This window comes from Carettochelys insculpta, chromosome 6, assembly GCF_033958435.1.
Source record: "Carettochelys insculpta isolate YL-2023 chromosome 6, ASM3395843v1, whole genome shotgun sequence".
Taxonomy (NCBI): domain Eukaryota; kingdom Metazoa; phylum Chordata; order Testudines; family Carettochelyidae; genus Carettochelys; species Carettochelys insculpta.
Window position 1 is genome coordinate 10,364,320 of NC_134142.1, and position 15,409 is coordinate 10,379,728.

Genomic DNA, 15,409 nt, shown 5'->3' on the forward strand with positions numbered 1-15,409 from the left:
GCCTTTCCTGGACACCCCACCTCGCCCTTGTGCTGCTCCCCTTCCCCCAGCCGCCAGGGAGGCGCTGCACCCTGGCTGCCTTGGAAAGAAAAGACATCGGTCAGCCCCTGCCACAGCTCGCTGAGGGAGGAGCCCAACCGCCGGGGCGCCCGGGTTGGCTCAGCCTGCTCCCAGCTAGACCTCTGGCTAGGGCTGGGCCAGGGCCCTTCTAGGGAAGCAACTGTAAGGCCAGGGGCAGGGACCTGGTCATGTGGGACTCCGCCCTCTCTGCTGAGTGGGTGGGGTGTAGCGGGCTGGAGTGCCCCCCTCGAGTGGAGGGGACCTGGCACTGCTGTGCCTGCCCTGCTGGGAATCCCTTGCTCCGGAGCACCCACAGCCGAGCCCAGTGGGACAGGCCAGGTGCTTTACCTCCCTCTCACCGTGCCTTGCCTTGGGCCTGGCCTGAGGCCCATGGGGCTAGAGGGCAGCTGGAGCAGCCTCTGGCTTCGGCTGAGGAGTGGGAGTTGCTCCGCTTTGCAGTCTGGCTTCCCTGAACCTTCTCGCCCCCATTGTGATTCCCTGTGCAACTGTCTGCCCCTCACACCTCCGACCGAGCGGCAACCCGCTGCCTCACTTGCATGGCTGCTCAAGCCTCCACCATGGGCTCACTGCACCCTACAGCCTGCCTGGCCACCTCCTGCCAGGATGCCACTGGCATGCTCTAGTACTGCTCTCGTTCCAGGTGGGGCGGGGGGGGGGGGGTCATAAGAGCCTGTACACACCAGCTTGTCCCATGTGTCCACCGCAGGTACTGGGCCCTCGCCTGCCTGCTGGTGCTCAGGGTCAAAAGCCCCCTCATTGGCAGCCCTGCTCCTTTCATGCCGCTAACCTGGGCCTGGTTGCTCCTCACTCTCACAAGCCGTGTCCTCTACAGCTCCTGCCAACCCCAGCGTGGAGCTTGGGTGCTCCAGCCTGTCTGCAGAGAGCACTTGCTTGCCTGGCTCGCCCCTGCCTACGTACCAGCAAAAAAAGCTGCAGTGACTCAATGGAAACACTGCCAGACATACCACAGAGCCAGGCAACACTGTCACTTTTTTGGAGTCCCCTTAATGCAGTTGGTGCCCCACTAAGCAAGCAAAGGCAATGCCCTTGCGGCAGAGCCTGCCCCAGGCCATATAGCCCTGGGCACTGTGATGCTCCCATACAGTGTCAATGACTTATCAGAATGCGGCGACATTGCCAAAAAGTGCCCAGGACAGCGTTTTGGTGGTTCCACACCCAACCCTTCTGGGGTATATGCTGGGTGGAGGGGGAGGGGTGACAATGCAGGGTCTCGCGCAAGCAGTTTGGGTTTAGGTGCCACGTGACGTGTCGCCAAGCAGTACTAGGGCCCTTGGGGAGGATTGAGTACATGCAGCAGCTGCTTTTTTCCAAGCAGGCCAAGAGCAAGAAGGTACCAGAGCAGCTTAAACATGTGCAATAATCTGGAGCCAGCTTCTTTAGGAGTATACCGACTTGCATATAGGGCCAATAGTCCTACATAGCTCACAGCTAAAAATTCGCTCGGCGGGGGGTTGGGGGGGGGGGGCGCGAGTGAGCCCACAAAAAGCACTAGACACACAAATAAATACAAGGACTATAATAATGACTATTTCTTTTTAGCTGGGCGACCTCAGTGTTTTTTCAGAGGACAGCACTAGCATTAGCCCCATTTTACAGCTGGGAAAACTGAGGCACATAGCTGCCAATGCCTGTGATCGCCCAGCAGGCCACTGGCAGGGTCAGGACAAGAGCTGTAAAGCAGTAGCATGGCCTAAAGAGTTTTGGACACCAGTACGTTCGTCTAGAAAACAGCCTTGCAAGGCAGTGTGTGTGTGTGTGTGTGTGTGTGTGAGAGATTATATCCCCATTGGCAAAAGGAACGTTGTATAACGTGAAGCTTACACACACACACACACACACACACACACACAAAGGAAAGCTTTAAAAAGGTGGTGGGTCAGTCAGCGTTGATTCCCGCGTTATAAAGAACATGGTGGGCATGTAACTATTTTTTCCCGCAGTGATCACACCGTTGTCTTTCTTTCACAGGTTTTTCTTGGTATAACATATCAGTATAACAACAGTCTGGAAAGCCCTGAGGGCTGCTCTGGTGAGCATTAGAGCTGTAACAAAAGGTGTAGGGTCTGCGACACACCTATACCTAATACTAGCATAGCAAAACTAAACAGCAGTCACGGAGCACTTTAAAGACGAGCCAAGCAAACTTCTCCCCAATAAATGATTTTGTTAGTCTTTAAACTGCTCCGTGACTGCTGGGTTGGTTTGTTAGCCTACTGACTAACACGGCTATTTCCCTGTTAATATTAGTGCGGTGCTTTCCCGTAATGGGTTACACAGGAAGTCCCAGTTCCCAAGCTCTGGCTGGTCACTCCTACCTCTAGTCCTACACCAGGGCTAAAATGAAAAGCAATGGGAGACTGCTGTCACCGGGTTTTGGAGTTAATGGGGCTTAGTGGGAGGTTAGGGCATTTTTACACTCCTGCGAGCCCGTGTTTCAGGCTCGCTGCAGAGAGTGCACCATCTGTGTAGCCTGGGGTCTCAGCTGGATGATTTTTTTCACGATCATGGAAGTGGAACCTCACCTGTGTATTTTAAACATGAGCCGGGGGGGGGGGGGGGGGGGGGCGGCGGCGCGCCGAACGTACCCTGCAGGGCACACAGCTATGTTATGCAAGCCAGATTCGCTCCCTGGACCACTTGGCTCATTTAAATCAATGATATGGCCACATCGTGAATCCTGCGTGCAGATGTGGTCACCTCACACAGGCCCGTATGGGGAGGACGTCCCTAGTCTCTGTAAGTGGGAAGGGGGAGCCGGGATGGATCACTTGATGAGTACCTGATCTCGTCACTCCCTCTGGAGCACCTGGCATTGGCCGTTGTCGGAAGACAGGGTACTAAGCTAGCTGGACCTTTGGGCTGACCCAGTATGGCTGTTGTTATATTTTGCTCGCTGGCCCTTCAGTTTTATCAGTGGGGACTAGGCAGATGAGTGAAGCAAGCAGAATTTGTCTCAAAAATTACTAAGGTACCCATGGGACATATAATTGGGATATTTACAGCTAGGCTAGAAAATGTCCCTGCGAGGACCTCACTGAGCTAAAACCAGCAGGGTTTTTCTGGTGCTCATGTTGATGAATGTATGACGCAATCAAGTCGGTGCCCTTGAAGCTAAAAATCCTCCTGGCACTTACCCATCTAATCGGCCCTGTAACAACACTGCTACTGCGGGAGGCTGATAAGCTTGTTTAGCCAGTAAGGCTAACGCTACATTTCATTTTTCATGTAGAGAGATGCTTGAATGTTTTTGGCTTGGCCCCCTGAGCGCACACTGTCCAGGCAGGAAGTGGCCATATTATCCATTAATGTTTTCCAGGGTCCCCATGTTGCCCAGGAACTTGGGCTCTGTCTATGTGGTAAACCACCACTGTCAACAAGCACCGGTTTGTGTCATTTGTACAGCTTACACAACTGAACTCTTCAGAGAGATGTCTAAGTGCTTTTAAAGCTGCACCAGCGTGTTTGTCAGGTTCTACGTTAGCAGCTACCTTAGGCTGCATATAGCAGAGGCACTTCACATTTGTGATCGAGCTAATGCAGCACCAAACAACTACGCCACATTGCACTTTGTCAAACAAACAATAACAGGGTTATTGGGGAAATTCTTCACTGTAACGTGCTAAGGTTTCTTGTAGTCTGGCTACAAACTGTTTGTACAATTCACCATGAATATTATTTCAGTGCTTGGTAACTAGCCCAACCTAAAACATTGCAGCGCGACTAACGTTTTGCATATACCTGACTACAAAACCAGGCCCGCACTGTGGAAAAAAGCAAGCACAAACAATGCTTTTGCAAAGGTTACCTCTTCCTTAGTCAAGGCTCAAAGGGCACAGCTGATTAGAGTCTTTCCTAATGCTGCACACTTGATAAAAGGCACTGGATTTGGTAGACTTTGAGCTGGCTACTCATCAGTGCCAGCTAATTACAAAACCATGACCAGCTAAAAGTGTGATGCCTTAACAACCCTTTGGGAGTTTTAGCAGCTTCAGAAGCATGGGCACCTTGGACTTGGGGCGGGGGGTCCAGTAACTTAAAACACAGACGGCAAAACTGTGACAGAAAGATTCCCTCCCCACCATTCAGTGTATGTAGCACCTGGATGAAACATTTGTTCTCAACCCATTGAATGCCAGAGCTCCCCATCTTTTAAGGTCCTGTTAAGGGCACATTTTTGGGGTGGGCAGGCTCAGAATCCAGTGGGCCACTGAGGAAGAGTCACCTGCCATGTTAAGCAATGCCAGATGTTTAAGCAAGTATACTGGCTGTGGGTCACTGTCCCAGGTAAACACAGGAAGTCCTGTGACACCTTATAAACTAACAGATTTATTGGAGCATAAACTTTGGTGGGAAAAGACCCCGACGCATTAAACGAAGTGGGTCTTTGCCCACAAAAGGTTATGCTCCAATAAACCTGTTAGTCTACAAAGTGTCTCAGGACTTCTCATTGTTTTTGCGGCTACAGAGTAACATGCCCACCCCCTCTGATACTTGTCCCAGGCAGTGATACACCAGCCACTGCCACAGAAAGAGAAGGAGTGTCCTTTATAGCCTCAGCTAAGAGGCAACTGGTGCTTAGCTCAAGCAGCAGAGGCTCTGGCACTGAGGCCCCAGGTTCGGCTCTGCCTGCCAGAGTTGTACATGGGTCTACATGAAATGACTGGATTCGGAGGTATAAAAAGCAAAATAAGGCAACGCAAAAATTGTTCAAAAGGTATTTGTCAGTCAAGGTTTAATAACTCCTTGAATCTATGAAGGTGAAATCTTATTTATCAGGGTCCCACTCTGATGTCGGTATTTCTAAGGCCCTCGTCCCCTCGATATGTTAGGCTGGATGTTGTCCCATTGACTTCCATCTGTGCAGCATGGGGCTAAGTGTGCAACTATCACGTATGTTGGACTGAGTTCCTCAGCAGCGTGGGCTTGTTCACACAGGGCTGCTTGTGTGAGGGAACACTGAGGAAGGCCAATTGAAGCACTTGGTTTGGAGCAGGGAACAAAAGAGCTCCAGCTGCTTTGCATGCATAAGGCAAATGGAACGTTCAATTGCAGGCCGGCCAGGGTTAGTGTTGGTCGCACGGCGTCCATCTGTGGGCCTGCAGCTCATTCTCACCTCCAGCAATCTCCTGCCACCAGTGCTGGCACACAGGCAGCTCCTTTGAAGGCTGGGGGCTCCAGACTTACATTCACACGGTCAGGTGATTGCACCTACAGGTGTACATGTTGCTATTTCTGTGCATGGACAAACTGTACTAGCAATGGCAGTTTTGTGACCACTTCAGTCATATCTTTTTTAGCCTGTAAATTCTTCAGGGCAAAGGACAGTCTCGTACTGTGTTTGTGCAAGACCTAGCACAGTCAGGCCCTGCTCTCTGCAAGGCCGCCACCTTGCCTGTAAATCCAGTTTGCATATGAGAATTGAACTCCAGTGGTGGAGAGCAGATCTTTTTGCAGTAGGATTACTCCTGGGTTAACTGCACTTTCAAGCACTCACTAGAGCAGTAAACAACTGCATAAACCTCAGTCAAAACCGCCAAAAAAAAAAAAGTGGGGGGCACACAAGAAGAGGCTGCGGTTGGCACAGGAGTCATTAAAAAACACCTGCTAGAAAGAATACGCCATTGAAATTTTATTGAGCCACTAAGTCGGTGGTGGGCTCCTGGGACAGATCGGCTGAATGCTTTCTAAGTAAATGTCATATGTTGAGCATTGGCAGGAACCTTTGGCCAAAAAAAAAAGCCACACACCTATGTGGGAAGTGCTCGACTAAGAAATTGAAAAGCATAATGTAGACACAGACTCAGCAAGTGCGGTAGGAGCTTAGTTTATTAAACAGGGCTCTTTCTTCCCTTAGCGTCATCAGGCTGGAGGAGGAAATATCACAGCATTGCCAGCTTGGCCCATTCAAAATCTGTCTGCACCCCCACACCAAAACAAATCACAAGATTGGCTTCAAAATCCCGAGATTTAAAAATTAAAAAAAAAAAGGTTCTAGGCTTGTTTTTATTTGCCTTCTGAGCCTGCTGGAAGCAGCATGTGAAGCTGTACTTCACCCAGGAGTGCACAAACCTTGTCAATGAAAGCACTGACGGCTTGTACATAAGTCCAGGAGGAGGGGGCTTCACAGACACTCACTCGAGTTGTTCAAAACAGGCATTTTTTCCCATGGAATGTTCTGTTCTGCCATTTAAAGTATTTTGAAAGAGTGTCTCTTCTCAAGCCACAAATGTCTTTAATAGGGTTGTGTATTAAAGACAGCATCATTATGACCAAGCACAGTGTTTGGAAAAATGCTTTTGAAGGTTGCCGCTACAATCATTTCCAGATGGGCCAGGCCATTTGAAAAGGTCAGTGGCCTGGACTGGTGAATACATTTTTCCCAATCTCCCCCCTTTTCCCCAGGCACCAGACTTACTTGACTTAAACCCTTGTACTCTGTGTGGAGCATAAGTCATCCACAAGTCTCCTCCACTTCACTCTGTCTCGGGACAAAACTTCTAACTGACGCCAGGAGGACGCCAGTTGTTTTCCTTCAGTCTCAGACCTGGGCTCAAATCAGCAAATGCGACGCACAAGACAGTTCCCCAGAGTTGCACTCAGATGGGTGTTTTTGCTCCTACCTGTCTCTCCTCCCCTACTTGCAGGATTGGCACTCTTCTGCTGCACCTAGCTGCTATCGCACCTGGAAGTGCAATAAAAACGCAGGCGGAGAAGTGAAGGTTCCATAATTGCAAAGCAGGTCTGTGTCCATCCCATGTTCCATTGCTTTCTTCCCTTCATGCTTTTAGTGTTTGCCTCTCATTTTCTCGCCCTTTCTCCCCAGTGGTCCCTTTCTCAATGTCTCCCTCCCCCACCACCGCTCTCCCTCCACAGAGCATGTGGCACAGCCAGGCTGTCTTTTAGAGTCAGGTTCCTTTGCACACTCTGGCCTCACTCCTCAGCCTCAAGGCAGGGGTAGAACACAGCACAGGGATCTCTGTGTGAATAAAGGAGAACCAGGCCAGGAGGAATTGGACTGTCCCTTGTAACCTCACTCGTCTGGCTTCCTTCCTAGTCTAGAGTCAGGCATCAAACACCGTCTGCTGAGCGTATGCTCCCAGTCATCCCTGAGTTATTAGCTGCGTCCTCCTCTAGTCTGACAGCCATCCTAGTCTATGGGCTGGGCTGGGCTTGGCGTCCAAAGGATGTTCGCTGATCATGGTACAGAAGCCATTTGGCCAGCTCAAAGCTAGTTTTGTGGAGGGTGCCCATCCCTGTCCAGTGGCTTTGTCCTGTGCCAGTGAGAGGAGACGACTGGACGCAGGTGGATGCAGTGGGGCTGGTGCCTGGGTGCAGAATGACGCAAGCAGGGGTATCCTATGCTCTGGGGATGTGCTGGTGTCCACCTTCAATCCAGGGGAGGATTTAATGGGCCAGAATAGCTGCCCTTGATCCTCAGCTGTGGCCATCCCCACACTGGCCATGCGGTGGCAGTGGTTCTCTGTTGGGAAAAGGAACCCTGACAGGTAGGCGCTACCAGCCCCTGGCCTCCTTTGCCACGGTTCTCCTAAGGCCGCCCACCTCTGCTTTTGTGCTAGAATCGATGCCAGGAAAGTCGACGTGAACCTGGGAGGAGGAGAGGGGCTGTGGCCACAGCAGGGAAGCCCATCCACCAGCCACCTGCAGGCACTCAGAGCGAGCAGCTGACAACAGGCTGTTCAACAGCTGGTCAGAATTTCAGTCTTGCTGTGGAACTTGTCCAAACTCACCTGAAAAAGGGGAAGCTGCGACTAAGGCCATTTGGTGCATCTGCTGCCTTTGTGCTCGTAGGGCCGTCAGTTATTGACACACTAAATGGGGACAGGGCTGCTTTTTTACCTCCGTATCCCTCCTCCACCTCAGAGAAAGTAGTTCCCATGGCTAGCCAGCATGACAGACATGACTGGGGTTTTGTCAGGCTCTTCGCATTCAGCTGAAGAAAGCTCAGACCACCTGGAGATCAGGTGTCTGGGTTGCAAGGAAGGGAAAATGCAGCAGCAGAGACACCCTGTTGGGGCCTTCCAGCATTTCCTTGGCGGCATGGAGAAATAGGACCATGAAGAGAGCTTGGCCTGTGTCGTAAGGGGGTGGAAGGCCAGAGATGGGATCTCTAGCCCAACTAGAGATACGAATCCCAAGTAGCTTGCAGGGGTAGTAGTAATAGAGGCAGTGGTGGGAAAAGAAAACAAGGCCTGAACCAGACAGGAACAGCATGCAGGGTCCCCGCCCTGCTATCAGACCTGGAAGTGCAATAAAAACGCAGGCGGAGAAGTGAAGGTTCCACAATTACAAAGCAGGTCTGTGTCCGTCCCAGGTTCCATTGCTTTCTTCCCTTCGTGCTTTTAGCGTTTGCCTCTCATTTTCTCGCCCTTTCTCCCTCCCCACTGGTCCCATGCTCAATGTCTCCCTCCCCCACCACCGCTCTCCCTCCACAGAGCACGTGAGTGCTAGCAGGCCCCAAGAGTACTCTCCAGCCCCTGTTCCTTGCTCCTGTTCATGCCGCTGCTCTGAGTCCAGCCTGGGGTAAACACACACCATTGCAAGTCATGCTGGTACACGCCCACAGAGAATACCGCAATGTTTCAAACTCAATAGACTTTTTATGGGTACAATAGCACACGGAGTAGTGTACATATATACACAGGATGTCATTAAAGCTCATTGGACTCAAATACAAAGGGTTCCAAAACGCACCAAATCCTACAAAACCTGAACAAAAACCAAGGCCCCACGGACAGAGAGGTATGTTTCACAGCTGGTGATGACGTGAATATGGAAGTGTGGTGGTGTAACATGGACTTTATCCTGGACAGAGATAAGTTGTTAAAAGCTCAGCCCTTTCTGTTACCTCCAGAAGAGTTCGGCTAGTCTATTCTGCACAGGCTTTGCCGCTACAGATACACTGGTTTATCCCCTGAGCAGCAACACAGTACATGCAGACAGTTTTCCCAGCAGTTTAGCAATACCCCCTCCCCCAGGGCATTAGCTCTGTTGATAGAACTACTTGATTGTGGCTTTCCCATCATTTGAAGGCCACACATTTGTCAGTGGAGCTGAGGGTGTTGTCAGTAGTGGGGGTGTTGAACCATACTGAAAACCCGGGATATAACGAAAACCACTTTAAGTCTGGGGTTGCTGCAGAAACAGCCCTCTCCCCACACCCTTAGTTCCAGCACCCCTGCATTAGGTGGGAGCAGCGTTCCCTGTAAGCTCAGCAGTTGGGTGGCTGCCCAGGAGAGATTCAGGTGTTGCCTAGCTGATCAGCAGAGCGCGCACAGGGGGCAGCCTGTGTTTCTATTGGTGGTGCACATCCACACACACCTTAGTGTGCATAACAAAATTTATTGGGGCCAGGGACAGTAGGAAGAGAGAACCCTGGCTGGGAGTGCAGATTTTTCACCCCTCGGGCTAATGTAAGCGTATTCATCACTTTGTAACGGAGACCTGGTCTAAGATCGTGTTTAGTGACATGACAGTTGCAGACTCACAGGCAAATGTGTGTGTGTGTAAAACCCTTTGGTCCTCACGCTGCCTCAAGGGCTGCTATGTAAGGAGAGCGAACAAACCCGACTCAGCATTCCACACGAAAGTGACTTAAGGCTTCTGCATGAGTATATGCTTCAAAACACACTGACCCTAACAGCACACAGCAGCTCTCAAAAGCACTGCTGGAGCTTGGAGGCAGCAGCACTGCAGGGTAGACAGGGAAATCTGCTGAGTTACTCTGGATTTATCCTGTTCAACACTGATTGATTCAGAAAAGTTCACCTGCCTTTAGAGAAAGGCCTTTCAAGTGCCCCATGCGGTCAGAATAGGGTTAGTGTGTTAAGAACATTGTACAGGCTTTTTTTAAAATCAATCAATACAGGTTGAACCTCTCTCATCCGGCAGCTGTGGGACCTGACCGGTGCCAGAGCACGGGAGATCGATACTGTCTAGCACGTTACCAACACTGGATTCTGGATGTTGCCCGACAAGAGAGTGCTGGGGTAGATACCTTCAACCTGTACCATGAAGAGCTTTAAATTAGAGTCTTTACTCACACCATCCACACACTTCTGGGGCTTGCTGGCAGCTGGCAATCAAAGTGCAGCAGTTAAGGAACGGCTGCGTTTGATAATCATGTCGACCCTGTTGTAGAGCTACGAGCCTGATGGGAACACGAACTGGCGTCCTTTTACTTTCCTTTCCATGTGGGACAAGAAGGAGCACTACCAACCTCTGCATCCACAAGAGGTGATTTGCAGAGTCATGATCACCGTTCACCTTTTAGCTTAGCACATGGAGAACAGTACATTCACACCCAGAGAGATGCAGCTCTACATGGATATGGACTCTGGCCCCATGAATGGCTGCACGGGCTTGTGCGCGTCCTAGGTTTTCAAAGCAAGCAAGGATTTTGATTTATGCACCATATTGTCCCAATTAGGAGTTACAAAACACTCATTACATTTTCCCTGTAACTGAATACATTACATCAAGTCTTGCTAACTGCCTTCTTCACATGCAGAGGATTAAGAAAATATTTTTTAACTCATTTGGGTCTCCTTGGAAATGCCTCGGTCAGTTGCCCTCATAAAAGAAGAGCAACTGTTGAAGAATTCATATTGAGGTATTCACAAGGCTACCTTGATATGGAATTATGCTGTCAGAAAGCACATGGCCCATGGTCAAAGATCAGCACTCACTTCAGTTCCCTGGCATTGAGCCACTGAGTTGGAAAAAGATTGTGAGCTTGAAATAAACAGGGCTAGACAAGTCCTTACACTGACTCCATGTGCAGATGTTCTTATTCTAGAATAAGAAGTGCCATAGATGTGAACTAAAATAATTTGGAAAAAGGCACTCTTTATTCTTGAGTAAAAGCACCCACACCTGGAATTAATGAGGAACAGTTAACTCACTTTAAATTCACACCCTATTTTATTCCAGATCAATTTTCCATGTGCAATTTTCCTAAGAGAAATCTTTACTCAGAATCAGTGCCTTTTTTTGTAAAGCCGGCTGCCCACCAATCCTGTGGCTGGGACTGCCGAGGTGCTGGTACTCAGTACCAACAAGCAGCAGCACAGAAAAGCGCTACTCAGAATGTACGAGTTGTAATTTAATTACTTAGCCCAGTTAATGCCTGGAAAAAATCCAGGAAAGCAAACTCATAATGAGATTAAAATGGTTAAAAAATTTGTTTGGTTTCATTAACTCTTTGAAAATTCAAACAGCAATTTATATAAAGATTCCTTTTAAAACAGTGAGTGCTACAGTTAAAATAATATAATAAGCTCCTTTTGAGGCATTTGTGCCCCTGAAATGTTGAAATTAAATTTCCTGTATGCTGAGACCAGACAGATAACAACGTGCCTTTGTAACACTGCTAATGCCACAAAAGAGCAAAGGGGAATACTAACAAAATACAAGCGTCACCTGATTGTCACATAAAAAGGCATGACCTGCATGTTCAAAAACTGAAACAGACATAGCAGATTTGCAATCAAAAGCTACAGTATGAATCCTGACACTTCAGTGGCTATCATTCAGGACTTCCTGTTAGGTATGTGAGGCAGTAAACACTAATAAAAATTGCCTAGGGCAGTTATGGAATCTCCACCATTGGAGAGACAGGATGAATTTCTCTAGTCTGGCACCCTTGGGACCTGACCAGCGTCAAACCAGAGAATTTGCTGAACAATGGGAGGTCAATATTGTCTAGTAGCATTACCACCATTTCCACTGCTTATTGGGTTCTTAGAAGATATTTAGGGGTAAATTAGAGATAAAAGCACAGAACACTGAGAGCCAGGACTGGTGGCTGTAAAAAAGCTTTATGGGACTTCGGAAAACTTGGCCACACCCATGATAAGTGGACATCAAGCTAACTCAAATCATGCCCAACAATGGATGTTGTTGGACCAGAAAATGCCAGACTAGTGAGGTTCAATCTGTATTTAAGATCAGGTTAGATAAACATCTACCAGGGATGATCTAGATGGTTCCTGGTCCTGCCGAAAGTACTGGGAACTGGACTTGATGACCTCTTGAGGTCTCTTACAGTTCTACTATTCTATGACATGTGACACGTATACTACCTAGCAAAGATCTGTAACCTTTCAGTATTTCCTGTGTTGTGCTGTATGTAACCTGCCAAATAAAGTTCTATTTTTGATGAAGAACCTCGTTCTGCTTCCACCTATCTGCTGTAGATGGAACAAGTATATGTAAAAAACTACCGGTAGCTGGGTTATCCTGCGACACAGGAGACAGCACAGATATCCACAGGGCTACCTCACGGTTACATTTTTGACTTACCATCAAAATTCTTTCACCGCACATAAAACTCACAACTTAGTTAAAAATGAGATGTACAAACAGTAAGGACAGATAGCGACACGGGACGATGATGCGATCAGCAGAGTGCGTTCAGCGAATGGCACATTTTCAGCTGCGGATGAGGGTTAAGAATTCTTCACGAGTCTTTGGATCCTCCCGGAACACACCCAACATTGTGCTAGTGACCGTTTTACTGTTCATTTTCTGCACCCCACGCATTACCATGCACATGTGTCTAGAAGAAAGAAAAGAGGAGGCAGGTTCACAAAGTATCGAGCACGGCTGTGAGAAGCAGGGGACAATTATTCTGCAGTGCTAGGTCTAAACCACAAGCACCTCCAATATCCCTCATAAGCAGCTGAGCCTGGGAAAAGCCCCAAGGCTGCAGTTTTCAAAGGAGCCAGGTTTCCAGTTCCTGTTCACTGTCAGTGGGACGTAAGTCCCTAAGGGTTTGCCTTCACTATCTGGAAGATGGACCCAGTCAGTCGAACTTCCAGGTTCTGGTTTCACGCGTCTAGTGGGAATACATGAAATCGAACTATCGGGGGTGTCACGATCATGAGGGTTAGCTAGCAGCCTGGGAGTAAAAGGGTTAACCTCCTCAGCCAGGTGGGGTTGGCCTATGGGAATGTAGGTAAGAATTGAATTTTTTGGCTCCTCCTTTTCTCTGTTCTCGGTTGCTTTTTTTTCTTTCCAGCCATGAAGGAGACAGACACAGAATATCTCCTTCCAAGGACAGGCCCTCCAATCTTCTGTAAGTAGGGTGAAGTTTAGGTAAGTCCATTAGGCTTTATTGTTTTATGGCTTGGGAAGTGGGATCTGATGTCTGTGCACTTTTTAGAAATGTTTTTACTTTCCTTGTAACTAAGTTCTAGGCCCATGGTGGAGACGCCCCATGTGTTTTACTTTGTGACTCTTCCATCTAGTCATGAGGCTTGCAACATGAATATTGTTGTAATAATAAAAGTTCTCTCTTTTTCTTTTTGTTAACCTGGTATTGGTTAATGTTTGTGCCCTGGTTTTTTTACTTTTGGGGCTGAGATTTCCCAAGTAATCTCTCCCTGGTTTCCTTATTATTACTTGGGTGGTGGCAGCGAATTTTATCCCCAAAATCTAAGGTTTTTAGGATTTTTGGGGGGAAGTTTATACCAAAACCTGGTAGATAAGGTTTTGGAGGTACTTTTGCTGGCCCCTACTTCTGCATGTGTCTTGCTAGAGTGGGGAAGGAGCCATGACAGGGGGCGACAATCAACCCCTGTACTGCTCAAGCTCGCAAGGAGACGGAGGTCGATGGGAGAGTTCAGGTAAGACGAGACGATTGTAGGTAAGTCGATTCCAGCTATGCACCTGCTGTAGCTGGAATTGCATACAGTGGACCCTTGACTTACGCGTATTCAACTTGCACGTATCTTGCATTAATGTGAATAACACTCAAATTCAACAGTGCACCCTGAGATGCGTGTCACTCCCGTACGTACGCGAACACCTGCCAAGTGGAGTTAAGTACTCCTGGGGTTGACAAGTAGAATTCTGGAGGCTTGCTTAGTCTCTGTGCCATCCTGGCTGGGTGGTGGGGGAGCACACCAGCCCCGCAGGTGGGAGTCAGCTGGGATGGGAACCCCCCCACCCCCAGCAGCTCCAGCCCTAGGGACCCAGCTGGCTCCCTGCCCACCCCCTGCCAAGGCTGCCAGGGACATGAGCTCCCCCCAGCGGGGTCTCCGGGGCTGGAAGCCGGCCAGGGTGTGGAGCCAGCTGACTCCTAGCCCCACGGCTGCTGGTGTTCCTCAGCCCCAGCTGGGACCCCGGGGCTGGAGCTGCTGGCGGAGTTCCACATCCCAGCTGGCTCCCAGTCCCGTGGCTACCAGGGTTCCCCCGTCCCCATCCGGATCCCCCAGGCTGGAACTGCCAGCAGACCTCCATGCCCCATTTGGCTCCCAGGGGCACGACTGGCAGTCCCTGCTGCCACCCAGCTGGGGCTGCCAAGATGCCGGTGTGGCACATTGCCTGTATGGCACGAAAGAAGCACTGGGTCTAAGAGCAGCAACCCCCTCCTCAAGATGCGTGAAATTCAACTTATGCCAATTTTCCCAGGAATGCAATGTACGCACAAGTCGGAGGCTCGACCATATCTACAATCTACTCTAAGACATGGTGCAGACCTGGCCTAATTCTTAGGCGCCTTTGGAATCCCCACCAAAAGTGTTATGTCGATCACATCAAAATATTTGCTTATTGATTGGTGACGAGCAGACTGCTACTGGAAGTCACGATGACAGACAATGGGCCATTGCAATGGACTTGTGTTTAAGGCTCTAGTGTGAATTGCTGGTTAAGTGATTAGCTGCCACCATGAGGTAGATAAGACCGACCTCACACTGAAGCAGCTCCAATCCATGGGCGCAGCACATGGCCTAGTCAAGCTACAGCCCAACACTCCAAAGTGCTGGTGGAGGTATTCTCTCCTTCTCTCATGTTACCCACGTGGCTCCATTGTCTACACCACTTATGTGTGATGCAGGAGATGCCGGCCACAGGGGTGAGATAGGCAACACACAAGGAACACATTTTGGCAGGTTGCCAGTTCTCCTTGCCAAGGTTATATACACAGCACCAGTACCTCACTATGGAGAACAGCAGCATATCTGGTCACTTACGTTGCCTCAATAACCACTCCAACTCCAGTAGGCTGCAAGGCTTCTGTGATGGCTACTGCAATTTGTTTAGTAAGGCGCTCTTGAACTGTGGAAACAACAAGGAGGTCAGAGGCAGAAAGAGCCACGTGCGGCCGTTGTCTTTGTCTCAGAGGACAGGGAATGCTACTCAACAGTGTAACTACCACCAGGCAGACTCGAACCTGGGACCTCTAGAGCTTAGTGCAGGAGGCTCTACAGTTTGAGCAAAAACCCAGCTGGCTCCCAGCTAAAGCTGCAGAGGAGACTCCTTTCTCTGTCTAAAGGGTCTAGGT

General features: G+C 49.4%; 1 protein-coding gene across 1 annotated transcript in view; it reads right to left on the reverse strand.

Moving 5' to 3' along the window:
• Window positions 1–8,708: 8,708 nt before the first annotated feature.
• The window catches only part of GCH1 (GTP cyclohydrolase 1), a 39,016-nt gene continuing 32,315 nt past the window's right edge, over window positions 8,709–15,409 (reverse strand). Inside the window, exons 5-6 of the mRNA XM_074998640.1 lie at window positions 15,099–15,183; window positions 8,709–12,679 (exon numbers count right to left, since the gene is read on the reverse strand). Of these exons, the coding sequence (XP_074854741.1) occupies window positions 12,553–12,679; window positions 15,099–15,183 (212 nt within the window). The 3' untranslated portion in view covers window positions 8,709–12,552. The remainder of the gene's footprint in view (window positions 12,680–15,098; window positions 15,184–15,409) is intronic.